Here is a 26,620-nt window from a genome sequence, read left to right on the forward strand (position 1 = left end):
GAAGAGGGAGAGAGAATCTCAAGCAGACTCTGTGCTGATCTTGCGCTTGATCTCACAATGCTGAGATCATTACCTGAGCTGAAACCAAGAGTCTGATGATCAGCTGTGCTACCCAGGTGCCCCATATTATTAATATTAGAGATGTAATTTTTATTTCTAGAAGCTTGTTATATTTTCCAGGGTCTCAAACATGCTTAGTCTGTCTCCTAGCTTATTGAGTATATGAAATATAGTTAGAATATCTGTTTTAATGTCCTTATTTACTAATTTTATCATATATGTCATTTCTGTGTTGGTTTTTAATTAAGTGATTTATCTTCTCTACAGCTCTTATATTTTTCCTACATTTTGCCTTTTCATCATATTTAAATTGGATAACTGCTGGATAGTTTTGTATTTTTTTTTTAAACACTATTCTTTTTTTTTTTTTTTTAAAGATTTTATTTTATTTATTTATTTGACAGACGAAGATCACAAGTAGGCAGAGAAGCAGGCAGAGAGAGAGGAGGAAGCAGGCTCTCCGCAGAGCGGAGAGCCCAATGTGGGGCTCGATCCTGGGACCTTGGGATCATGACCTGAGCCAAAGGCAGAGGCTTTAACCCACTGAGCCACCCAGGCGCCCCGATAGTTTTGTATTCTTAGAAATGTCATTGACCTTCATTCTGGGGCACAGTTAAGCTACTTTGAAATAGTTTTACCCTTTTCAGGTTGGTTTTGTTAGTTGGGATCAGAGCAGCCTTTAGTCTAGGGCAAATTTTCCCTATTACAGAAGCAATATCCTTCTATACTCTATTTGATTTCCCATGAATATTCTATGAAGATTCATAGTAGTTATTTTCCCAATCTCAACAAGTTCCCTCAGACATAGGGGCTGATCAGTATTCTGCTGAACATTCAGGAGGAGACCTCTACTGATCTTTAAGGTCTGTCTCTGTGCTTTTCTTCTCTGCGGCACTCTGTCCTGCAGTATCTGGCCGCATGGGCTAGAGTCTGGCCACACTCTCAGCTTCTGTTGTTTTCATCTCACGGAGATTCTGGGGTCTGCTTTACTTCTCCCTTACTTGGCTATACCCTGGAAAATCTTATCAGGCAATAAGCTATAGGAGTTAATTGTAGGGCTCAGGTTTTTTGTTTCTTCTCTCTAGGAATCACTTTCCTGTGCTATCTTATATCCTGTTCAAAAGCTTATGTATGTATTGTCTGGTTGGGTTTTTTTTAGTTGTTTTAGAACACTGGTGCCTCATCTTGGTCTGAAGAGGCCTGAACTTTTTTTTTTTTTTTTAAGATTTTATTTATTTATTTGAGAGAGAGAGACAGTGAGAGAGAGCATGAGCGAGGAGAAGGTCAGAGAGAGAAGCAGACTCCCCATGGAGCTGGGAGCCCGATGTGGGACTCAATCCCGGGACTCCCAGGATCATGACCTGAGCCGAAGGCAGTCGTCCAACCAACTGAGCCACCCAGGTGTCCCGAGGCCTGAACTTTTAAGTGATCAGAATACAGGTTCCTGCCCTGCTGAAATGAGATTGTATTATATATACTGTTCTGCAACTACTCTCTTTTTTACATTTTATTTTTATTTTTTAAGTTTTTTAAAAATTCCAGTCATTTAACATATCGTGTAATATTAGTTTCAGGTGTACAGTATAGTGATTCAATACTTCCATAGGGTATATGTATTTTAAGTTTAAATATATAAAGTTAAATATTCTTCCAGAGAAATTTACATGCTACTAGCTATGTGAGAATGAGTTTTTCCTTACGTTCTTACTGTATTGTAGTTCTTGACTTTTATCTTCTGAGTGAGGTTGAGCATCTTTTCTTTAAGTTCATTGGCTGTTTTATATATATGTTTGTTTCTCTGTGACATACTTGTTGACATACTTTGAATCCTTTACCCCTGCCTTTTCTTTTTAATCAAATATTTATCTATTTTTAATTAAAGTATAAAAGCACTTTGCATATTTAAGAAATTATTCTTTGTCATATGCATTGCAAATAGTTTCCTGTGATTATCTACTGCTTTTCGACTTCGTAGCATTTTTTTCCTTCTCAGAAGTTGATTTTTTCTTAATTTATAATTACTGTGCAAATGCATTTTTCATATATGTAAAATATTCATGGATATTACAGAGTAGAAAGTGAAAGTCTCTTGTCTTATGCATTCTGCTTTCCAAGCTATCAATGGTTAACAGTTTAATATGCCTCTATCCAGACTTTTTAGTACAAAATACATATGTAAAATATATAATCAGATTTTGATACATAGCTTTCTTGTTAATTTATATAGTATGTTATTTTGTATTAACTTTTCTATTTCAATAACATATTTTTGAGAAATTACTGAATTCAGATAAATATGCTTCATTCTTTTAGTGTCTCATTAATATTACAGAGTGTATATATGCATTTTGTCAGCCCTTTTTGGTAGATATTTAGATTCTGTTCAGTTTTGCTCTGTTACAAACAGTGCTACAGTGAATATCCTTATAAATCGTATTCACATTTTCTTTTATTTCTTTGGTATAGATTCCTGGAGGGAATCTTACAGGATCAAAGATTATACTGATCTTAAATATTGATAGATACTGGGGCGCCTGGGTGGTTCAGCGCCTGCCTTTAGCTCAGGTCATGATTCCAGAGTCCGGTATTGAGCCCCATGTGAGCCCCGTGTTGGGCTGTGCACAGAGGGGAGCCTGATTCTCCATCTCCCTCTGCCTGCTGCTCACCTGCTTGTGCTCTTTATCTCTCTGTCAAATAAGTAAATAAAATGTTAAAAATAAAATAAAATAAATATTGATAGATACTGACAGATGACAATCCTTAATGCTGTGTTAATTTATACTCTAGATAAGAGAGTGCTTATTTCCCTGTGGGCTTGTCAACATTTGCTTATATCAGTCTTTTAAACATAATCTAATGTGTTGCAGTGATAAATGTTAGTTTTATTTAACATTATCCTTTTTAGTATTGAGGTTAAGGTTCTTTTCATACGGTCTTTTACTTAACCTGTTCAGGGGCTTTATCCATTTTCTGTTGGGATTTTGGTCTTTGCTTGTAGGCCTCTTTATGTTATGAATATTAATTTCTTTGTATGAATATTGCCAGTATTGTCTTCAATTTTGTTTGTCTTCGCTTTTGTTTATATTTTTCATTGCACAAAAGTTATAAATTTATCAGTCTTTTATACTATATGGGTTTGGTGCTCTGTGTTTAAATATATGTGCTGTAAGGCATATAAGGAGTGTGTTAGGGAGCCAGTGTTGTGTTGATTTTTGCACTTGGTCTTGTTTTTGCTATGAAATGAATCATTTTCTTATGGCTTTTTTTTTTTTTTAAAGATTTTATGTATTTATTTGAGAGAGAGAGAAAGAGCATGAGAAGGGGGAGGGTCTGAGGGAGAAGCAGATTCCCTGCTAAGCAGGGAGTCTGATGTGGGACTCGATCCTGGGACTCCAGGACCATGACCTGAGCTGAAGGTAGTTGCTTAACCAGCTGAGCCCAGGCATTCCTCTTATGGTTATTTTTAATCTATATGATCATTCTCCTACTTACAGTTCTAGTTAGGAGAGAAGCACAGTGAGAATAGATAAATTCATGAGTGATCTCATGATCATGAAGTTGGATATTAATTTTATTCTTCTGATTTTAAGAAGTTATAGTTGTATGTAAAAGGTAGATTCTGTGTGTGTGTGTGTGTGTGTGTGTGTGTGTGTGTGTGCATGTGCATGTACATGTGCAAATATTTGTGTGGTTTTCTACCATCTACTGAAATATTTTCTTACTTTTTCTTCTTCTGTTCTTTTTCAGTTATTTATCACTTGACACTTTATAGCAACCTGCCTTATACCACGGATTATACCAAAGAATCATACCAAAGCTTAATTAGAACCTTATGGTTTACTTCTGGGGCACCTGACTGGCACAATTGGCAGAGCATTGACTCTTTTTTTTTTTTTTTTTTTTTTTTGAGAGAGGGAGGGAGATCGCGAGCGTGCGTGTGCGCGCGCACACACACACACACACACACACACACACATGAGTGGAGTGAGGGCAGAGGCAGAGGGAGAAGCAGACTCCCCACTGAGCAGGGGAGCCTGACACAGGGCTTGATCTCAGGAACCTGAGCTCAAGGCAGATGCTTAACTCCCAGAGCCACCCAGGCACCCCAGAGAGCATGTGACTCTTGATCTCAGTGTTGTGACTTTGAGCCCCACATTGGGTACAGGGATTACTTAAAAAAAAATCTTAAATATTTTTTGGTTTACTTAGGAAGATAATTGTGATATAAGTGGTACAGAGGGTTGGGAGTCATAAAAAAAAATGCTTTATGGGAGATGTGAATATTTTAGGAATGGTGAGGCTTATGTATTTCTTATATAAGAGAAAAAGCATCTTTCACATATGTTGTCCTCTAGTCTGTCCTGATTTGATATTAAAGATGATTACATGAACAGTCCAGAGTATGTGTTGATTGAAGAAGCTTCTATTAATTGAAACACTCCGGATTCATCAGTTGTAAAATAGAAAATATCTTGTTACATGGTTTTGCATACTATACCTGCAATGGTTTTAATTTCCTCTGGCTTATTTTATTGTAGAGCATGGGCCTGGAATTGATATTTTTACACCTGGTAAGCCTGGAGAATATGACTTGGAAGGTGGTATATGGGAAGATGAAGATGCTCGGAATTTTTATGAAAACCTCATTGATTTGAAAGCTTTTGTTCCAGCCATCTTGTTTAAAGATAATGAGAAAAGTTGTCAGAATAAAGATTCCAACAAAGATGATTCCAAAGGTAAATTCTAGAGGATAAATTTTTACATTAAGTGCTGTAAAAATTAATTTTAAATTAATATTTGTAAAAGTATTTTTTTAGTTACTAGTTTTGCAGTATGAACATTGAGTCGTTAGATTAAATAGATGACAGAATAACATGGAATGGAGCATGAAAGGGTGATAGATGACATAATTTCAACAGTACCAAAACATTTATGTTAATGTGAAATAATTTGAAAATGTTTGTTTATAATGTAATGAGTTCATGTGAGATCTTGGTAAGAGCTGAAATTCTCCCAGTTGGAGAATTTTCCCAGTTAGGAGAAGTGTCAGTTCCGTGGTGCTCTTTACCTATAAGACTCTTTCTAGGCCAGATAACCCTAACTCTTTGTGAAGGAGAGTTAATTTAGAGAAATCACAAGCTTTGAGATCATTAACATGGTGGAAGGTCCTGAATACCAGTCACTCCATGTTTTCTAAAGGGAATTCTGCCAAATTAGAGATGGGGGGGAAATGGGAGGGAATGGTGGCAGGGATTTGTAGAGATAGCAGATAATTTTTTTTAAATGTACTTTTGTAATCCGATATATTTATTAGGGAACTCGTGTAAAAAAATGATAGCTAGTAATTTTTATTTAATAATCACTTCATGCCAAACATCATTTTAGTACTTTATAAGTAAAACATTGTTTAATTCTCTTAATAATCCTGTGAAGTACAGCTACTGTTATTGTCCCTGTTTTCAGATGAGGAAACTGGCACGAAAGGGTCGAGTAACTACCCAGGTTTAAGTAACTTAACACAGCTAGTGAGAGGTGGATCTGAAATTTCAGCCTTGTTAATGAATGACTTGGGCCCTAAATTCCTGTGTTAACACTGCTTTTTGAGTTATGTTAAGATTAGTAATTTACGTGCCTTACACTAGAAACTAGAAAGTAATATTCTTTGCTTTTGATGCAGGTATTATAACACATACTTCTAAAACAGTCCATCATTCCTATATCATGAAACAGTTTCTCTGCATTCCTCCCTTTCTCTAACCCCTGGCAAATATCAATTTGCATTCTGTGTCTGTGGATTTATTTTTAGTGTGTCATATAATTGGAGTCACAAAAGTATGATCTCTTGTCTTTTTCTTAGCATCATGTTTTGGAGGTATATTCACATTGTACTTTTGTCAGTACTCCATTCCTATTTATGGTTGAACTATATTTCATTTTGTCTGTGTATCACATCAGTGGACTTTGAGCTTTTTATTTTTTTAGTTGAAGTATAGTTGACATGTTATATTAGTTTCAGGTGTACAACATTGTGATTAGACAGTTCTGTATGTTGTATGGTACTCACCACTGTAAGTATAGTTATCATCTGTCACCATACAAAGCTATTATAATAACTACAGACTGGGAGAAGATACTTGCAAATGCTATCTCTGATAAGGGGTTAATATCCAGAATATATAAAGAACTCCTACAACTCAACACCAAAAAGCCACATAATTTGATTAAAACATGGGCAGAGGATCTGAATATACTTTTTTTTTTTTTTTAAGATTTTATTTATTTATTTGACAGAGATCACAAGTAGGCAGAGAGGCAGGCAGAGAGAGAGGAGGAAGCAGGCTCTCCGCTGAGCAGAGAGCCCGATGCGGGGCTCGATCCCAGGACCCCGGGATCAGGACCCGAGCCAAAGGCAGAGGCCCAACCCACTGAGCCACCCAGGCGCCCCCTGAATATACTTTTTTTGAAGAAGACATATAGATGGCCAATAGACCATGAAAAGATGCTCAACACCACTACTCACCAAGGAAATACAAATCAAAACCACAGTGAGATATCACCTCCCACCAGTCCAGATCACTAGTATCAAAAAGACAAAAAATCAGAGGTGTTGGTGAGAATGTGGAGAAAAAGGGATCTTCATTATTATTGGTGGGAATATAAATTGGTACTACAGATAGAAAACAGTATGGAATTTCCTCAAAAAATTAAAAGTAGCAATATCATACAATCCACTAATTCCACTATTGGGTATTTGGGAGAACAAAAACAGTAATTTGAAAGGATATATGCACCCCTATGTTTATTGTAGCACCATTTACAGTAGTCAGAATGTAGAAGCAAAATAAGTTCCTGTTGATAGATGTGAATGGGTAAGAGGATATGGCATATATATAAAATGAAATGTTAGTCATAAGAAAGAATAAAACCTTGGGCGCCTGGTACTCGGGTAGTTAAGTGTTTGCCTTCCTCTCAGGTCATGATCTCAAGGTCCTGGGATGGAGCCCTGCATCTGGACTCCCTGCTCAGCAGGAGGGTCTGCTTCTCCCTTTGCCCCTGCCTGCCCCACTCCCCTGCCCCCTCAACTTGTGTTTTCTCACTCACTCTCAAATAAATAAAATCTTAAAAAAAAAAAGTAGAATAAGATCTTATTTGCAACAACTTGGGTGTTGTTGGATTGACCTAGAGAATATTATGCGAAGTAAAAGAAGTCTGACAAAGACAAATACCATATGATTTCATTTATACGTGGAATCTGAAAAACAAATGAAAAGAAAAAGAAAAAAAACCAGAAACATATTTATCAATACACCCAACAAACTGGCGGTTTCCAGAGGGGAGGGATGCAGACGGATGGATGAAATAGGTGAAGGGGATTAAGAAATACAAACTTCTATGTTTAACTTTTAGAACTCTCAAACTGTTTTACAGTGGCTGGACCATGTTAACATTCCTACATTTCTCTACATCCTTACCAGCACTTGTTTTATGATTTTCTTTTTCCTACAGCCGTCCTACTGGGTGTAAAGGTGGTATTGTAGTTTCGATTATGTTTTCCTAATGACTAGTGATGTTGCATATGTTTTCATGTGGTTGGTGACCATTTGCATATCTCTTTTTAAGTCCTTTGTCTATTTTTTAACTAAGTCATCTTATTGTTGTAAGAATTTTTTAAATATTCTGGATATTAGACCCTTATCAGATTTGCAGATATTTTTCCCACTCCAAAGATTGTCTTTTTACTTTCTTGATAATGTCCTTTGACACACAAAAACTTTTTTTTTTTTTAATATTAGACTTCATTTTTTAGAGCTTTAAAGCTTTAGGTTCACAGCAAAATTAAGCTGAAAGTATACAGTTCCCGTATCCCCCGTCCCTCCACACACATACAGCATCCCCCACTGTCAATATCCCAACCACAGTGGTGCATATGTTACAGGTAACGTATGTAGTAACATATCACCCAAACACCTAAAGTTTTTAACTGAAAGCTTTTTTTTAAAGGATCAGTTTTGTTTTCCTTTTTCATATATAACATATATTTAAAATGGGGGATAGGGTGGTGCTGCATACTAATTGAAAGAAGAGTAATAAAACAATTTCATTTTATGACATTATTTAGAATCTAAGTTCTAAAGTATACTGAATGTGAAATGAAAAACAGGCTATTTTTTAAAATTTTATTTTTATTTAAATTTAGTTAACATATAATGTATTAATGGTTTCAGAGGTAGAGGTCAGCAATGCATCAGTCTTACATAATACCCAGTGCTCAGTACATTACATATCTTCCTTAATGTCCATCCCCCAGTTACCCCACCCTCCACCCCACTCCCTTCCAGCAACCCTTAGTGTTTCCTATGCTTAAGAGTCTCTTGTGGTTTGTCTCCTGCTCTGATTTCATCTTTTTTTTTTTCTTCTCTTCCCCTATGATTCCCTGTTTTGTTTCTTAAATTCCACAGTCAGTGAGATCATATGATAGTTGTCTCTCTCTGACTTATTTCGCTTAGCCTAACACCCTGTAGTTCCATCTATGTTGTTGCAAATGGCAAGATCTTTTTATTTTTTGATGGCTGAGTAGTATTCCAAAAATTAGGCTATTTTTGTGTAAACGATAGAGTTGAGGTCATCCTATGGTAAGAATGCCATAGGATGGTGGTACCATAAAAATATGTGGTACTATATTGTGGTACCATAAAAATATAAAAACCTCTTGGTTAATCTCAAAGATGTTCTTACCTTAAGATAAATTTTACTTTATATTTTATGGAAAGTAGTGTTGAAATATTTGAAATGTTTCAGGAAGTATAAGGAAAAAATACATAAAATGCTCATTTTAGATACCTACTGCTCAGTTTTGTCAGTTAAAGTTTCTCAGAAGGCATTTCCTCATATAGGTACAACTGAAGCCCTGAGGAGTAGTTTCTAAAACATTAGTTACCTCAGTATTTCTTTCTGCCATGGTAGGTTTTTCATAGCATCATTCAAGTTTGACTTACTTGAAGGGTTCTAATATTTGTTTTTCTTTGAGGTAGTGGGATTAGGGTATCAACCTCTCTTGTGAGATAATGTACTGAGGGACATGGACGAGACAAATATGAGCAAGTCTGCGGACTTACAGTCACATTAGTGGGGAGCAGCCTGGGCCTCAAAGAATTAGAATATGAAGGAAAGTAGGAGTGGGGCCATAGGAAAAGTATAAGAACTGTGGCAGTTGAGACAGTGGGGCTGGGGGCACCTGGGTGGCTCAGTCAGTTAAGCTTCTGACTCTTGATTTCAGGTCATGATCTCAGGGTTGTGAGATTGAGCCCTGAGCATGCAGCTCCTTTGCTCATAGTGGAGTCAGTTTGGGATTCTCTCTGTTCTTCTCCCTTGTCTCCTCCCCCCCACCCCATACACCATGCACTCTCTCAAATCTTTAAAAAACAAAAACAAAAACAAACCGCATGGGGTCAGTAACCATGGTTGGAGATCAGATAAAACTCTGTGGCAGAAATGGACTTTTGTGACAGACTTTTTGAAGCTTAACTTGAATTTTGACAAGAGATACTGGGGTGGACCTTCTAAGTAGAGAGAATGGCATGAAAAAAAAAAAAGACACAGAAGCTGGAAATTATCTAGTATATTTGGAGAGGAAATAAGGATCAAATAATTCATTCTGCCTTTTTAGAAGATATAATAAATTTGGAGGGTAGTGAAAAATTCATTTGAATTATCTCACTACAGACCATGAGTATCATTTATTTGAAGTTTAAATAACATAGATGCATAGATGTGATTGATACACAGCTTTTTGTTACTGTTTTGTTACTTTCTGTTAAAAGGTTACTCTGTCAGTGGTATAGGATAAATTAGAAATATGGTGTGGACCAGCAAGTCTCTGTTTTAGTAATAGATCAATCCTGTGAACAGTATTATGAAAGGAGAAGGGGGGATATGGTCTTATGTACAGAAATATACCCAAGAATGAATAGATCAAAATTGGTGACTGACTAAGCAGTTGAACTTATTAAAAGAAAGAAAATGCTATTTTATTTGGTAGAGGTATTCTGTGGATAAAAAATTATAGGACAGTTTCTACTAGTAACTGGTTTGAACTTAAGGCATCTCTCTTTACCTTTCATTGTTACCAGTAGGATAGAAATTAATCTTCCCAAACTGCTCCAGCCCTGAAATTACCTCAAACCACTAACTTAGATACCTCTGTGTCCTTATACCTTACCTTCTCAGGTACCCTCACTGCCCCTCTTCTGCCTCTTTTGAGACATCTAGTCCCTTGTTTGGCTTCCTCAGTTTTTAAAAATTTTTAACTTTGTATTTATTTTTTATTTTTTTTGGCCTTCCAGTAGTTTCCACCTGCCTTCACTTACCTTCTTTTCTAGATTGCATGCTGCTATACATCTTTAATATTTCTCTTACACATTCTTTCTCCTTCTGTCCTTCATTCATACATGCCTATCAAGTTCAGCCCTGATGAACTCAGTCATCCACCATATATTGATTTCTGTATCCAAACTGTTGAGTTCTCTTAGAGATGATCATTTTGATAGCTTGATAACTTGATAAATTCATGGTCACCAATCTCAACTAGGTTCTCAACACTGCATGGAAACTTGACCAAATCTCTGTCCTTAGTTCCCTCTCCCACACTCCGTAATACATTTTCATTGTCTCCAGTTTTCATTCTGCTTCCCTCCTTAGCAGAAGATGATGTGCAATATAGTACTTCATAAAGAAGATGGAGGCCTTCAGATATAATTCCCTCAACAGTGTACCCCTTCTAATTTATAAATCTGCCTGTCTTAGGGCTTATACAATGTTTCTTCCCTGGGTGATAAGGTAAAATTCTGCAACTTCTGTATAAGGCCAGGTGATCTTCTTGCTCTGAATCTTGTTTCCTCCTTTGTCCTGAACCCTGTGGCAGTCCATTATCCCTTTTTATCTCTTTGATATCAAATTCTCTGTCTCTCTTTCCTTCTCTCTACTGGATCCTTAATCTCAGTATTCAAACATACTCCCATCTTTAAAAAACAAAACAGATCAAAGCAAATTGTGAATACTCTGAAACCTCCTGGGCCTCCCATCCTTTGTCGGCTACTGTCCTGTCTCTTTTTTATGTAGTCCTTTTGAAACACGCAGATTGTTCACTATCTTACTTCCTCATTAGTCTACTTCAGTCTGGCCCAGCCTCACCTCTACACCGAAACTGTTTTTTGCGAAAATTACCAGTCAAGTTCATGTTGCTTTATCTCATGGGCAGGTTCCAGTCTCTGTCTCATTTGATCTCTCAAACCATTCAACACAGTTTACTATTTCCTTTGTGGAGTATTTCCATTCCGTGGCTTCTGTGGCACTAACCCTTCTTGTCTTCTCTACTTATCTTCAGTTTCCACTTTCATTGGACCTTTTAAATGTCAGTGTTTTTCAGGGTCCGATAGAAGAGGAAGGAGCAGTCACTGTAGTAATCAAGTCTGCTTATTTCAACCTTTTATATGTATCTGAGATTGGTTTTGTTCTTACTGCTTCTATTCTAATCTAAGGAACTGTTGTCTTTTAACCTGGGCCACTGTATGATTCTTCCTCCCTGGCTGCCCTGGATTTGTTCTTGCTGCCTTCCGTACATTCTAAAAATTAATTTTAATGGCTTATAGAATCAAATTCTAAAAATTAATTTTACTCTCCTGTCTTTTAATGGCTTTACATTTATTTGGAAGATAATGTAAACTTGTTAACCTTGTCTCTTGGACCCTGTACAGTTTGTTGTAGGTCTTCCTCTCCAATATCTGACACCACATTACCCTTACTTTTTTCGCCTTTTTAGCATCTGCAGCAGGATAGTCCTCTTGCTTCATGGTCTTCCCTCGTCATGTTTTCTGTTTGTAATCCTCTCTTTACCACATTCCTCTGACTCACTTGTGTATATTAATTTAATTTCCTTGGATAAATTATACATTTCTTGAGAGCAAGAGTCACATTTATGCTTTTTGTGAATGTTCAGTTTAGCATAGTTTTGAATACATAGTAGCTGGTAGTAAATGTTGGTTTTTTTTGATAGCTAGACATCAGAGAATACTGGGAAATGAGTATATGCTCCATATGGGCAGGGGTTTTTATCTCGTGCAAAGTGGTATCCTTGTTGTTTAGAACAGTAGTTAGCATGTAAGAATTTAAGTGTTAGTTGAATGGAAGGGTAAATGAATGAGAAAACTGTCTCCAATAGAGGTAGCAGAACCAATCCATATTAGAGTTTCGATTCTTCCAAATATGGGATGGGATCATGTATCAGTAAAACATTTCTGCTTTTACTGCAGAAATTACGAGATTAGAGACTCCAAGAGAAGATGAGGCTGAGAAATATAATTTCAGTGGACACCCTAAGTCTACTACTTTTTAAAGCATAAAGTCTTGAACTCGGGCTTTTTTGTTTCTTTCATTTATGAAAATTTTCAAACACAAAAGTAAGGGTAATCCATTGAACATTATGGCAATATTGTTGAAATTGAGTTTACTTCCGCTTTCATTTTTATCCTTTCTGTTGAGCCTTATTACCAACTCCTGGCCATTTTCCTTGGTTTTGTTGCATTTTTTAATTTCTTCTAACCCCTGACAGCTGAATTATAAGGATGTTTCCCCAATTGGTCTTTTTGCATCTGGTCTTTCTGATTAATCTTGTGTATTGTTGCTAAGTCAGTTTTCACGTCACCTCACATTTAAATGTTATCCCCTGCTCATGACCCAACAAAGCTCATACTGTGTAAAAGAGAAAGTCTGAACTTGTCATCATGGAGTTTGAGATCCACCTTAATCTGAGTCCACTTTATCTAATCAACTTTATTTTCCTCTCTTTACCATGTATGTCTCCATCCATCCATCCATCCATCTACCCACCCACCCATTCCTTCGGTTAATAGATGGCTTATAGAATCAAAGAAGTTATGGTTTTTGTTCTCAATGAGTATACTATATTTTATAAAATCTGAGAATATTAAATATATACTCAAGTTTATTGCCAGGTATATATGTAGATTCTAAGACAAATGATGCAGGTTTTGTGAATTCTTATCTGTTTTTGTGACAGGATTTCATTATGACTTTTAATTCAGAGATAACTGATTCTTTGTTTTCAAATAGAGACAAAAGAACCTAAAGATAATAAGGAAGTATCAAATCCTGATGATTTGGAACTTGAGTTGGAGAATCTAGAAATTAATGATGACACCTTGGAGTTAGAGGGTGGAGATGAAGCTGAGGATCTCACAAAGAAACTTCTTGACGAGCAAGGTGAGTGTTATTTTGCTAACAATTTAATTCTTGATTAATTTTTATACACAGAGCTCCTCCTTTACTCTTTAGTTCTCTATTTTCCTGTTCTTTCCAGGCCATCACTTTTTTGGAATTTGATTTGGAATAGAAACATAACATGTCCCATGTAATGTGAATACACGCTTTAATGATCATCCAAATTCTCAATATCTTAATAGATATTTCTTCTGCATCTTTACTTGCTAGTTTGTCCTGAATTTATTTTAATTTATGGTATGATCTTTACAGTCTTAACATAAAAGTATTTGAAAGTTATTCTAAAATGGTTGAGAGATAAAAAGACAATTAGTAGATCAGTTTGTTATAATTTTATTTGTTTTTATAATTGAGTAATACTTTGTATTTAGTAAAAAAAAGTTACATTGTTAATTATTCCCTAAATACTTCCTATTAGGTTTTTTTTAATTAGTTAGGACTTTTTATTGAAGTACAGTTAACATACAGTATGTTATATTAGGGACAGGTGTACAATATGATGATTCAGTGATTCTGTACATTATCGGTGCTCATCATGATGTCTACTCCTGATCCCCTTTATCTATTTTATCTGCCTGCTCACCTGCCTCCCCCCTGGCAACCACCAATTCTCTGTATTTGAGAGTCTTTTATGTTTGTCTCTTTTTTCTTTGTTCGCTTGTTTTGTTTCTTAAATTCCACATATGAGTGAAATCCTATGTTATTTGTTTTTCTCTGACTTATTTCACTTAGCATTATACTCTTTAGGTCTATCCATGTGTTGCAAATGGCAATATCTCATTCTTTTTATGGCTGTTAGTAATATTTCATATATATATATACACACATATATATATATGTACCACATCTTTTTTTTTTTTTTTTTAAGATTTTATTTATTTATTTGACAGACAGAGATCACAAGCAGGCAGAGAAAGAGGAGGAAGCAGGCTCCCCGCTGAGCAGAGAGCCCGATGCGGGGCTCGATCCCAGAACCCTGAGATCATGACCTGAGCTGAAGGCAGCGGCTTAACCCACTGAGCCACCCAGGCGCCCCTATATGTACCACATCTTTATTACCACCCATTTATTAGCTGGGATTTTTTTATTAGAAGGATACCTTTTGTCGGTATTGCTTACTTCTCTATTGTCTTCATTGTTTCCTACTGCAGATTTTTTTTTTTTAAGATTTTATTTATTTATTTGTCAGAGAGGTAGAGTACAGGCAGGCAGAGTGGCAGGCAGAGGCAGAGGGAGAAGCAGGCTCCCTGCGGAGCAAGGTGCCTGATATGGGACTCGATCCCAGGGCGCTGGGATCATGACCTGAACCAAAGGCAGCCGGTTAACTGACTGAGCCACCCAGCCATCTCTACTGCAGATTTTCAGATTTTCTTTTCTCCATGTCATGAAGGGAGGGTGGGCATGGTTGGAGGCTGCCCTAGGCCCAGGTCCTATCAGCTGTTAACATCGAAGGACAAGAGAGTCTCTCTCAGTGTCTGTACATAAGTATCATGGAAGGATTTGGCTAGAGGTTGCCTGTGGCTAAGAGGAAGGCAATATGCTGTGCTGTGGCTGTGTCCTTCCCTATCAGAATCCCATGGGTTGCCTTCAAAGGCAAGCAAGTGATGGGAGGGCTGTTATTACTTGAAGACATGGGGGTGGGATGCTCAGCAGATAAAAATAACAAATTTACTGTAAAACTACATGCAGTTTATGTTTGAGTTTTTATGTCTAATGCAAAAGTTTGCCTTTTCATATTTGATACCTGAAAGCCTATAGTGTCTTTGGGTTCTGATTCTAGATAATACCCAGATATTAGGGTAATAGCTTCCATTTTTCATAAAAATGTTTCCATAAAAAGGCTTCCATTTTTTCATAAAAAATCCAGATTATCTATTTGCCAAATAACTTAAAATTGAATGTTTCTATTCTTGTCTGTATTGTCTCTTTGTATTTTTTTTAACCTATTTAAAAAATAATTTTATATTAGAACAAGAGGATGAAGAAGCCAGCACTGGATCTCATCTCAAGCTCATAGTAGATGCTTTCCTCCAGCAGTTGCCCAACTGTGTCAACCGAGATCTGATAGACAAGGTATAATTGTCATGGTTTAACTTTATGCAAGCACATAGACCTTGTGGGATAGCTCTAATTAGGAACGCCTTTGGGTTTTGGACAGTTTTGGCCATAGAATGAATTATGTCTTCAAGTGGACTCTTGGGAATCCAAGATAAACATAGAAAATTGGAGCCAATTTGTAGATGTTATCTCTTAGTGTGAAACTGTGTCTAGAATTGGCTTGATGCTTCTCCCCTTCATATAGAGACCCCACAGTTTGAAAAATATGGTTTTAGACCCGAAATTCTTAACGTATGCTTTGTCAGTTCCTGGAGTCTTCTGAGGCGCTTTCATGAGGTCTGTAAAGTTAAAACTCTTTTCATACCAAAACTAGGGTCCCCCCCAACTAGCTTTGCCTTTTCATTGTTTTTGACATTTGAAAAAGCAACTGGCAATTTAGCATGAGTGGGTGAAAACTGTGCTAGTAGCCTTTGTATTCTTTGCTGCCATGATTTGCAATTAAAAAGAGAATGCTACTTTCACTTAAGACTCTCCTTGATGACTGTAAAAATTTATGATTTTATTTCATTCGATCTTTGAATGCACATCCTTTTAATCTGAAAAAATGGGACTTTCATATAAGGCACTTCTGCTTTCTCAAGGTTGTCTTGGGAAAATCCAGTTGTGTGATTGAGTTTCGAGCTGAACTAGTTGCTTTTTTCATAGAATACCATTTTTACTTGAAAGAAGTGATGGACAAACTGTTTACTCAGACTTGGGTATTTAGCAGACAGTTTTCCAACATGAACAAGGTGATCCTGTCACTTCAAGGACAGCAACAAAGTATTTATTACCAATGAAGGAATTAGTTTTTTCAACAAAAGTTAGAATTTTGGGAAACTTAGGTCTACCACGACAAGCTTGATACCTTCCCAATTGTTTTCTGAAGAGATTCATTGATGAGACTTTCCTGATGAGATTGGCAATGTTCTTAAATAATGTAATTTTAAATATATAAAATTATGTCTGTGGAAGATCTGCATCACTCAGTGAACCATTGTTCTAAGTAACCACAAGACAGTGTTCACAGAATCTTGCTTGGATGTTAAAAGATTCACTCAAAAGTGCAAGTTAGACCAGTGGATTTTAATGTAGCATGAAAAATTGATTTATATGGTTTTGGTTCCACATTGCAACTAACCGTTAGGAAACTACCATTTGTCAAGTTTTGGGTAGTATCAGAGAATATCTACAATTAGTGGAAAGCATACTAAAGTACACCTCCCTTTTCTAGCTATGTATATATGTGAAGTTGGATTTTCTTTATTTACTTCATCCTAAAAAACAAAAAAACACATCATGAGAGACTGAATGTATAAGTAGATACAAAAATATAGCTGTTATCTAAAAAGGTACCACTTTTGGCACTAAATTTTTTTCATCTTGAAAAGTATATAGTTATTTCCAAAAACAAGTAACAACTAATAGATTTATTGGTATTTTTGAGTGAAATGATATTTTAAAAGTCTCTCAGTTTTAACTTCTAATACAGTAAATGATGATAAATGTAACCCATGTAAACAAAGTTCTTTCAGGTAAAGGGCTTTTGAGACCCAAAGTTTGAAAACTTGCTTTAAGCCATTTTTTTTTTTTTTTTTTTGGGTCAAAGTATAATATAATATAATCATTTTTTTCCCCATAATGCTCTGACAGTCTCCTGTGGAGAACGACAGAAGTTAAGTTATTTTTCAGCTTTGAACTCATTTAGTCCTCCTTCAAATAATTTAGATGTATTTCACTAACTATTCATGTAAATCAAGTAGGCTTGAAACTGTTTCCAAATTGGCTTCTTGGAGTGATTAGGTCATTGTACAGTTTTCAAAAACTTATTAGCAAGTTTGAAATATGAATGAATATTTCCTCTGCCAAATTTTCATGTATTTATTCATGTGACATAAACAGAGGATGATAGAGAGATACCTTGACACTCCTGCTTCATCCCCATACCCCATGTTGAGTTGTATCATGAAACTTGAAGGTGAGAAGGAACTCATCAGTTTTGTATATAGTAGCATTATTGTAATGAGTCTGCATTAGAAGTTATCCTCTAGTGCCCTGCTCAGTATTAAGAGTTATTGCAGGTAATGACTGTATAGTAAATTCTGAGTTAGCCCTCTGAGGGTCACGTGGGCCACTCCTCCCTATGGGACCCCAGTTTGTTCCTCTGGGGATTGTTCCTCTGGGGAGTTAGCGTCCTCATGAAAGGAATTTCCTCCATATACACTCACAGATGTCCAAGTGGCTTAAAGAGAAAAGTACTTGGGAAACAGAAAAATCCAAGAATTCTTTGAATTCAGTAATTATGTAACACTATAGAAACCAGAGTGAAGATTTCTTTTAGGTAACTTCTGTGAGTAATGTCATTCATGGTGATATTTGTTTATTATTTTTTATAAATGTTTATTTCTACATACATTTGATGATCATAAGAATTTATTTTTACTTAATAAAATAAGAAATGATTATTGAACTTTCATTGACCCAAAATGTTTTGAAACAAGTTTTCAGAATACTGCTTATTGAGTTGCCAATCAGCAGTTGTTCCTCAGGCAGGTAGATGCCGCCAGAGAGACTCTTTGCTTCCATTTCTCCCAAAAGGACAGGACTGGTTAAATCTAAGAATAATATACATAGGAAACTTTTCTCTTTTTATTTATTTATTTATTTTATTTTTTATTTTTATTTTTTTTTAAGATTTTATTTATTTATTTGATAGACAGAAATCACAAGTAGGCAGAGAGGCAGGCAGAAAGAGAGGAAGGGAAACAGGCTCCCTGTTGATCAGAGAGTCTGATGTGGGGCTCGATCCCAGGACCCTGGAATCATGACCTGAGCGGAAGGCAGAGGCTTTACCCCACTGAGCCACCCAGGTGCCCCAACTTTTCTCTTTTTAATTTTCTGAAATTTAATAATTCTAACAACTTTCTACTCATCTTGTCTTTTATTTATTCTATATACTTAGAGTAGTAGAACCCCTACTGTGTGTTAGGCATTGGAATGCTCTAAGGACTCCTGATCTGTGGAGAGTTTTGAATATTGTAGGTTTTTTTTCCCACCTAACTGGCCTCTGATTATTGTGCTAGGTGAAGTGATTATTGCTTTTTCTGTCTAAAATTTATTTAGATAGAATATCTAAATAAAGTATTTATGTATTTTAAAGGACAGAGTTCTAAAGTAATCACTGAAATATATTTTATTTTTCATGTTTTCTAATTTGTAGTGAAACATTAAGCCATTATTGGCCTTTTAAAATGTTTCTTAATATTTTCAAAAATGTTGATTTGAGAGTTTGTGTGTGTATGTCTGTATGCGAACTTTTCCAGTGTTAACCTATTTAATTTTCTGAGTACATGACTTTGGGGTTTCTATTTATTAGGTCCAGAATTTTTCAATGTTGCAAATGGGTGAATTGATTATAGGAAATTTATTGTATTTTCTCCTTTCTCTTTAATTTGCTATGAGAAGTTACTTTAGTTACTTTAATTTGCTATGAGAAGCTTTAATGTTATAAAATGTAAGCTTTAATAACATTGATTATACTCTCTTTACAAGTAGAAGAAAATTCTAAATTGATTTTTCTGTCTTGACTAATGTTGATGTACAGTTTTGATCTTGGCGAATACACATTCTTGGCGAATGTGAGTTAGTGTCCCAGGTTTGAATCTAATCAGTGTTAGCTGTGCCATTTCCTCAAAAGATTTAACCAAATGGGAGATATTTCAGTGCGTTCTGTCAATAGTGAAGAGTAGAAATCCTTAGTAGATCTGGAACCTGTGGATCCTTTATGTGCATCCGATAATCAAGAAACTAAGGATTGGGATTATTGATAAAATAATCATTATATTACATGTGAACCTATGGAAGGACAATATTTCAAATCCTCAGAAGTGTATTTAAAGGTAGTTTATTCCTTTTAGAAGTGTACCTTCCTTATTTTTCTTAACCAAATATACTGAAAATCTTTAACATTTTAAAATATATACACCTATGTTTTAAAAATACCAATTACTCATATTTTTGCCTTCCACTGGCTTCCTACAACACAAACCTCTCTCAGCTTTTCTTTTATGCTTAATTGTCAGACATAGTGATGAAATACTGAACGCTTCTTTGTTCTTGCTGTATGGAATGGTAGATTGCTGCACTAGATAACAGGTGTGGGTATTTATTGCAATCCTGTGATGTTTTTTCTTTAAGTTGTCGAATCTGACTGTTGACACTAAACTAAAACTTTTTAGTCAATGCTTAGGCACTTATTTTTACATGTTCCTGAGAATAATATATACCATTCTCTCATTTCTAGTTTATCTCTGTTCTTTTTTGATTATCCTGATTAGTGGCAATAATTTTCTTGGTTTCTGATAACTTTTCTTGCTACTTTCTAATTCTGTCAGAATATTTTTCCAGTATTAATGTTGATTTACTTGACTTCAGTGAGCTCAGAGGCATTAATTGCCATTTCATATAAATATTTGCCAAACAATTTGTGGCAGGTCTTCAGTCCACTCACTTGGGTTTCTGTTTGTAACACTAGGTTGCAACTAAAAAGTTTATGAGACATGTATTTTGAGATCTAAAAAGAGAGAAGACTTTAAACTTCAGTGATCTTTTAGTTTGGCATATGCTTACAATGCTAGTGTTCTAAAACTATTTTGAAATGTTTAGGAACAAGTAGAAGTCCTTTGTAGCATGCATGGTTTCTGCTTTCATTAGCTAAATTGAAAAAAAAAATTTTTTTTTTTTTTTAAGAAAATAAGTTTGCTTTTTCTCCTTTAGGCAGCAATGGATTTTTGCATGAACATGAATACAAAAGCGAATAGGAAGAAGTTGGTACGGGCACTCTTTATAGTTCCCAGACAAAGGTAGGTACTAAAAACCAAAAAGTAATTTGTTAGTGTTTTTACGCTGTAGTGATGATTGTAAGATAAATGTTTTTACTCAGCTATCTCTTTAAAAACATTTCTTGTCAACAGACATTATTATTTTTAGCATATTTTCTGGAACTTTTTTCTCATTGATTTCTGTTCTTTTGTTCATTAGTTTTAGTGGAAATATTTCTTCTGATGCTAATCTGTTATTTGAAGAGCAAATGTTTGAGAATAATAACAACCTAAAAGTAGTAATAACTTAATCATTTCTAGAAGCAGTTGGTTTACATTTTTGCCTCTGAGAAGAAAAAAATAACAAAAGGTATATAAGTTTTTTAGAGAGTTTTTATTTGTGTAAGGGTCAGACCAATTTAGTGTTTCTAATTTTTGCAGTTGTATTTAAATGAAAAGTTCCATGTTTTTGTAATTATGATAGTTTAGAATTGAAAGTTATATTCGTGATTATGTTGCTAGTAATTCAGGCAACATATTAGTTGCATAATGCTTTTAGAGAATAATAGTGCTGTAAATTACACTAACTTAATGATCCTGAAATATGGAGGACCACTCAGTCTATTGACCTTACGAACCTGGAGGAGATATTTTTCTGTTTATTCAACAGTGAGTAATTAAGTAATTTTGTTCACTGTTACGATGATTACATACCACATAGCTAATGTAGATACTACCCCGGAAAGCAAGGGTTCTGAGGGATTTCACTAAAGGTTTCTTAAGCAAAGTTTTCATTAGGTCCATTTGTTGGTGGAGGCCCATAATCTGTTGATATAAGGTTTCTCAGTGAAACCAAATCGCTACTTCTTTTTCTTTCATACGGGTTTTTGCCTCCTGCCAGCATCATTAGTATGAGCATTTGATTTTTCATCTTAGTGGGATAAGAGAGATGGAATGTATTAATAATAATAATTAAGCATTCTCTAGTTGAGAAAGTCATGTACATGAATATTTTTATAATATGCATTTGATTTCATCAAATCTAAGGTGCCATCAGTTATGAAGTGCACCATTATGTAAAACTAAGAAAAAATATTGCCATTATTGTTAAGCCCTTAATTGTGAGACACATCCCACTTTTATGTATTTGTAAGTGGGAAAAAGAGTATGCCTCTCATTGATGAAAATTCAGATACTTTTTCCTCAGTATCTTGGACTGATTTTTTTCAAGTGGTTCTCTTATACAGATTTTTTTTCAACTCTATTTGAATGAAGAAATATCTATTAACAATTATTTGAACTTAATATAACACAATAATCCAAAGTTAGCAAAATAAAAGTCTTTGTTTACAAAAGAGATCATGCAGTGATGTTTAAATAGTTTGTTTACAAAAGAGCATCCTGTCTTCCTTCATCCCTACTCTGTCCTGTTCCACCACACCCTTCCCCTCCTCTGGCGGCCCACCCCCCAAGAAGGCCCTCAAAAACTGCATATTATTATTTGGTCTTTGCTGGTTGTATCCTTTATAACTCAGTTTATCTGCTTAGCTCATCAAATAGCTGCAAATTAGATGTACTTGGAATCTGCTAGAAATGTAGACTTAAAGGTAGTAGTAGGTGACAATTTATGGTTTGAGAGGAGAGGGAAAAAGTAAAGAGACAAGTGTATAGTACGCTAGAGCCATGAGGAAGAGACCTATATGTAGTCTTATATACCTGAAATGTATAAATTCAGTCCTTTAGGTTTTTTTTTTAAAGATTTTATTTATTTATTTGACAGAGAGATCACAAGCAGGCAGAGAGGCAGGCAGAGAGAGCGGAGGAAGCAGGCTCCCTGCTGAGCAGAGAGCCCGATGTGGGGCTCGATCCCAGGACTCTGAGATCATGACCCGAGCCGAAGGCAGCGGCTTAACCCACTGAGCCACCCACGCGCCCCTAGGTTTTTTTTTTTTAATAATATACCTGAGTGATCAGAAAAGATTATGTTCTAAAATTTATTTATTTATTTATTTATTTATTTTTTTTTTTTTTAAAGATTTTATTTATTTGTCAGAAAGAGAGAGAGAAAGCACACATGCAGGCAGAGAGACAGGCAGAGGTGGAGAGAGAGGCGGAGCGAGAGGCAGGCTCCCCGCTGAGCAAGGAGCCCGATGCGGGACTCGATCCGAGGACCTCAGGATCATGACCTGAGCCGAAGGCAGCGGCTTAACCCACTGAGCCACCCAGGCGTCCCTAAAATTTATTTATTTATTAACTAATTCATTAAGAGTCTGCTATATTCTGTGCTAGACTAGTGTTAGAGATACAGTGGTAAATAGGACAGATTAGGCTCTTGTATTCACAAAGCTTACACTTTAGAAAAGAAGAAAGACAAAGACTTCTAAGTGCAGTTACCAAGAAGAATCAAAACAGCATGCTTTGAAGTATATAGCAAGTGGAACTGATTGATTTAGTTTGGGGAGTCTGAGAAGGCTGCCTGGAACAAGGGTCATTTAATGTGAGTCTTGAGAAAGGAATTAGGTAGGCAGGGATGGCTGGGGAAGGGGAGTGTAGAGAGAGCATTCTCGTGGAGGCAGCTGAGTATGTGCAAAGAGCTTAGAGACGGGAAAAGTGTTGCAAGAACTGCTTTCTTGTTTCCCTGGACGTTGTCCTCTAGACTAAATAAGCTGTAGGGAGGAGGCCATGTTTACTTCTTTATCTCCAGCACTCAGAGTAATATTGGACAGGTAGACAGTGATAAAATTACATACCATGGTATTTAATGCCTTATCTTATTATCTAGCCCCCTTTCAGCTTTAGATGGGAATTCTGTCCACTCTTCTCTTGCAAAATCCTGATTTCTTCAATACCCTTCCCACTCTCTGCTTCCATGCCTCTCTCTTCTAATCTGTCTGGGATAATCTTTATTTTTCCACTGAAAATTTCTGGCTCACCGTTTAAATCTTAGCCCAAGAGCTATCTTTGAACAGCCATCTTCATGCCATTATGTACATATAGATGCTGTTATAGCACTTTTAACATAACGTCTTTGTATGAAGAATCAGGTACATTTCCCAGTATTGCTTTGCCACCTGTATCCTTACCAAACTGTATAAAATACAGGCTCTTTAAAAGGGAGTTCTTCCCCAATGTCCATAACCCATTGGGGAGGGTATGTGCTGTGGTGAGTGCTGTGAATTGTGTAAGACTGATGATTCCACAGATCTGTACTCCTGAAGTAAATAATACATTTTATGTTAATAAAAAAATAATAAAAAATAAAAGGGTAAGATGTGGAAGGAAAAAAAAAGGGAGTTTTGGGGAGTTCTTGAAGTACCTGGCTGGCTCAGTGGTAGAGCATGCAACCCTTGATCTTGGATTGTAAGTTTGAGCCCCACATTAGGTGTTGAGATTACTTAAAAAATAAAAAGAGAGTTTTGGATCTTTTATTTTTTATATTTTCAACATGTGTAGTTCTGGTAAGTGCTTGAAAATATTCGATGAATTAATGTTGGTCATATGCAAATCTAAAATTTCATTTTAAAAAATAAGTGAGGCTCAAAACCCAGAAGTGTCAAACACTGAAAAGTATCCTTTCCACCCTTTTCTCCTTATACCCAGTTTCCACTTTTCCATCTAGAAACCCCTGTCTTGATTCTTATATATCCTTCTAAGTTTCTTTTTCATGTACAAGAAAATGTAATTATAAATTCTTGTATTTCTTGTTTTTTATACAAGGGCAACTTACTGTACTTGTCATTCTGAACATTACTATTTTCATTAATAATATATCTTGGAGAGCTTTCATATCCATATATAAAGATTTCCCTTGTTCTTTTAAAGCTGCAGTGTTTCTAATTATGGATGTACTATATTTAACCATTTTGGACATTCCAGTCTGCCATTACAGACAACGCTGTGTTTGTACTTCCTTTTTCTTTTTTCTCCTCTTAAGCATGTCAGCTAGAGGTTTATCCATTTTTGTTTTTCCTACCAAAAAACCAGCTTCCAAATTATAATTTTTTCCACTATTTTACTATTTTTTTACTCACTATTTTTGGCTTTTGATCTTTACCAATTCCTCCTCTCTTGCTTTCCTTCATTCATTTTGTTACTTTTTTGGCATTTAACATGTTGTCTTGAGAATGGTCTTAGCTGTATATTGTAGTTCTGACAAGTGGTGATTTCTATTTTTGTTTTTTAGAAATTCTCCAATTGTAGTTTTAAGTTTCATTTTGTTCCCTAAGGAGGTATCTGAGAGAGGTTTGAAACTTCCAGAAAGTGGGACTTTTTTTGTTCTGTTTTCTTGTCTGACTTGGTTAATAATTCATATTTTTACTACATTATGAATGAAAAATACAGCCTAGACTTTTTGGATTTTTTTGAAATTTTCTTTATGGCCTATTATATAGTCAGTCTTTGTGAATATTCCACAAGCATTTTTTTTTTAAGATTTATTTATTTTTTAAGATTTATTTATTTATTTTAGAGGGAGAGCATGTGGGGGCGCGGTGGGGGACAGAGGGGGAGAATCTTCAAGCAGACTCCGTACTGAGCTAGGAACCCAATGCTGGGCTCCATCTCATGACCCATGAGATCATGACCTGAGCCAAAACCAAGAGTTGGACACTTAATTGACTAAGCCACCCAGGTGGGGGACGCCCCTCCCCCCCAAGCATTTTTTTTTAAAAAGGTTACGTTCTCTGTTTTTATGGTACAGAGTTAGATGTATTGATCAGGGAAGTTTACAGTATTAAATTAACTTTTATTAAGTTTCTCCATTTTCTTGACTTTTTTTTCTCTACCCAGGGGTTCTGGACTAAGGTGAATTAAGACTGCTGTTGATGTGTGGTGTTTTCCTAATAACTGCTATGATTTCAGCTTTTTAAATGTTACTGTTGTTATTTTGTATGAAGATAAAACTTACACCTCACTGTGGATTGAACCTTTTATCACTATAAAGTGTCATTCTTTGTCTTAATGCTTTTTCGGCCTGTTACTACCTTATCTGGTATTAATTTCTTTTTCTCATACGCTTTTGACCTTCTATACTGACCTTCTATATTCAGTATTTCAGAATCACTTTATTTTAGTTAAGTCTCATATATTCTGGAATTGAATTTTACTTTGAGATCTTTTCTGAAAAATATGTTTCTTATCATTAAGTTAGGCTATTTACATTTTTTTTTATTATTAGATCATGAGCTGAAAGTGGAGGTATGGGGGAGGAACAAAGGGAGAAGGGAGAGGGATAAGCAGATCCCTGGCTGAGCAGGGAGCCCGACGTGGGGCTCGATCCAGGACCCTGGGATCATGACCTGAGCTGAAGGCAGATGCTTAATGACTGAGCCACCTGGGCACCCTGTTTACTTTTTGATAAGATAGATATGATTGGTCCAAGTTCTGTTATATTATTTGTCCTTTTGGTTTTATTTTTAAAAAGTCTTTCATTATGTAATCTGTATTGTTTTATTTGCCTTACATATGTGCGTATTTGTATTTTCTGATTTGAGGAAAGTTTGCATTTTTATTTTAGTAGTTCCCTTCATAATTGTTGGTTTACTTCATGATCATTTATTTAGATAATCTTTGTTTTTCCTGCCACAAGTGATGATGAAATTAGCTTGTGTTCTCTTCCTTTCTTCTCCCTCTCCTTACCCACCTGGTGTCGGTCTGTAATGTTACCTTCCTTGACATTTCCTTTTTCAGTGTTAAGTGTGCTCAGACTTGTGTCATTTGGTTTGTCAGCTTTCAGTGTTAATTCTCTTGCAGCGCTACAGGCAGGCAGGCAGCAAACTTACCAGACTTCCCCTTTTCTCTTCTCTTGCGTCCACCCTCCCGTTTTGTCTCCATGTTGATAACGCATCCTAATTTGTCACTCTAACCCCCTCGTTTGTTTTGTCTTAGTTCTACAGTTTAAAATACTCCATGCTCCCAGCCAGCCCTGTTTCTCTGGTTTTCTTAGTTATCTCTTGGTTTGCTGAAGTTCATCTTCTAATAATTTTCTCAAGAAGAGTTCTTGGGAAAAAATACCCCTTGAGCTCTTGTACATTCAGTGATGTGTCTGTGGATTTCTTTCTTGAAGGACAGCTTAGCTAGTTGTAGGATTCATGGCTCATACTTTATCCCTTAAATACCTTATCGGTGTTACCCCAGTGTCATCAGACATTTGGTGTTACTGTGGAGAAGCTGTAGGCCAGCCTGCCTTTTTCTTTTTCTCCTGTGTGATTGATTTGGTCATTCATATGGCTGCCCGAAACTCTTTCTCTAGTAAATCCAGTGGAGATCCAGGATGGAGATTCCTCAGTGTTGTTGATCATTCTCCGTGCCCTTTCAGTGTTCATATTGAATACTTCAGGGAAGTTTTC

The 26,620-nt window shown here is 35.9% G+C and overlaps 1 protein-coding gene across 3 annotated transcripts in view; it reads left to right on the forward strand.

Moving 5' to 3' along the window:
* The window catches only part of LOC111155548 (UPF2, regulator of nonsense mediated mRNA decay), a 111,224-nt gene that overhangs the window by 21,791 nt on the left and 62,813 nt on the right, over window positions 1-26,620 (forward strand). For all 3 annotated transcript variants that reach the window (XM_022515762.1, XM_022515764.1, XM_022515763.1), the window contains exons 5-8: window positions 4,599-4,796; window positions 13,189-13,338; window positions 15,326-15,429; window positions 20,230-20,315. In XM_022515762.1, the coding sequence (XP_022371470.1) occupies window positions 4,599-4,796; window positions 13,189-13,338; window positions 15,326-15,429; window positions 20,230-20,315 (538 nt within the window). The remainder of the gene's footprint in view (window positions 1-4,598; window positions 4,797-13,188; window positions 13,339-15,325; window positions 15,430-20,229; window positions 20,316-26,620) is intronic.

The sequence above is a fragment of the Enhydra lutris genome, unplaced genomic scaffold, assembly GCF_002288905.1.
Source record: "Enhydra lutris kenyoni isolate GAN:26980312 unplaced genomic scaffold, ASM228890v2 scaffoldscaffold42, whole genome shotgun sequence".
Classification (NCBI taxonomy): domain Eukaryota; kingdom Metazoa; phylum Chordata; class Mammalia; order Carnivora; family Mustelidae; genus Enhydra; species Enhydra lutris.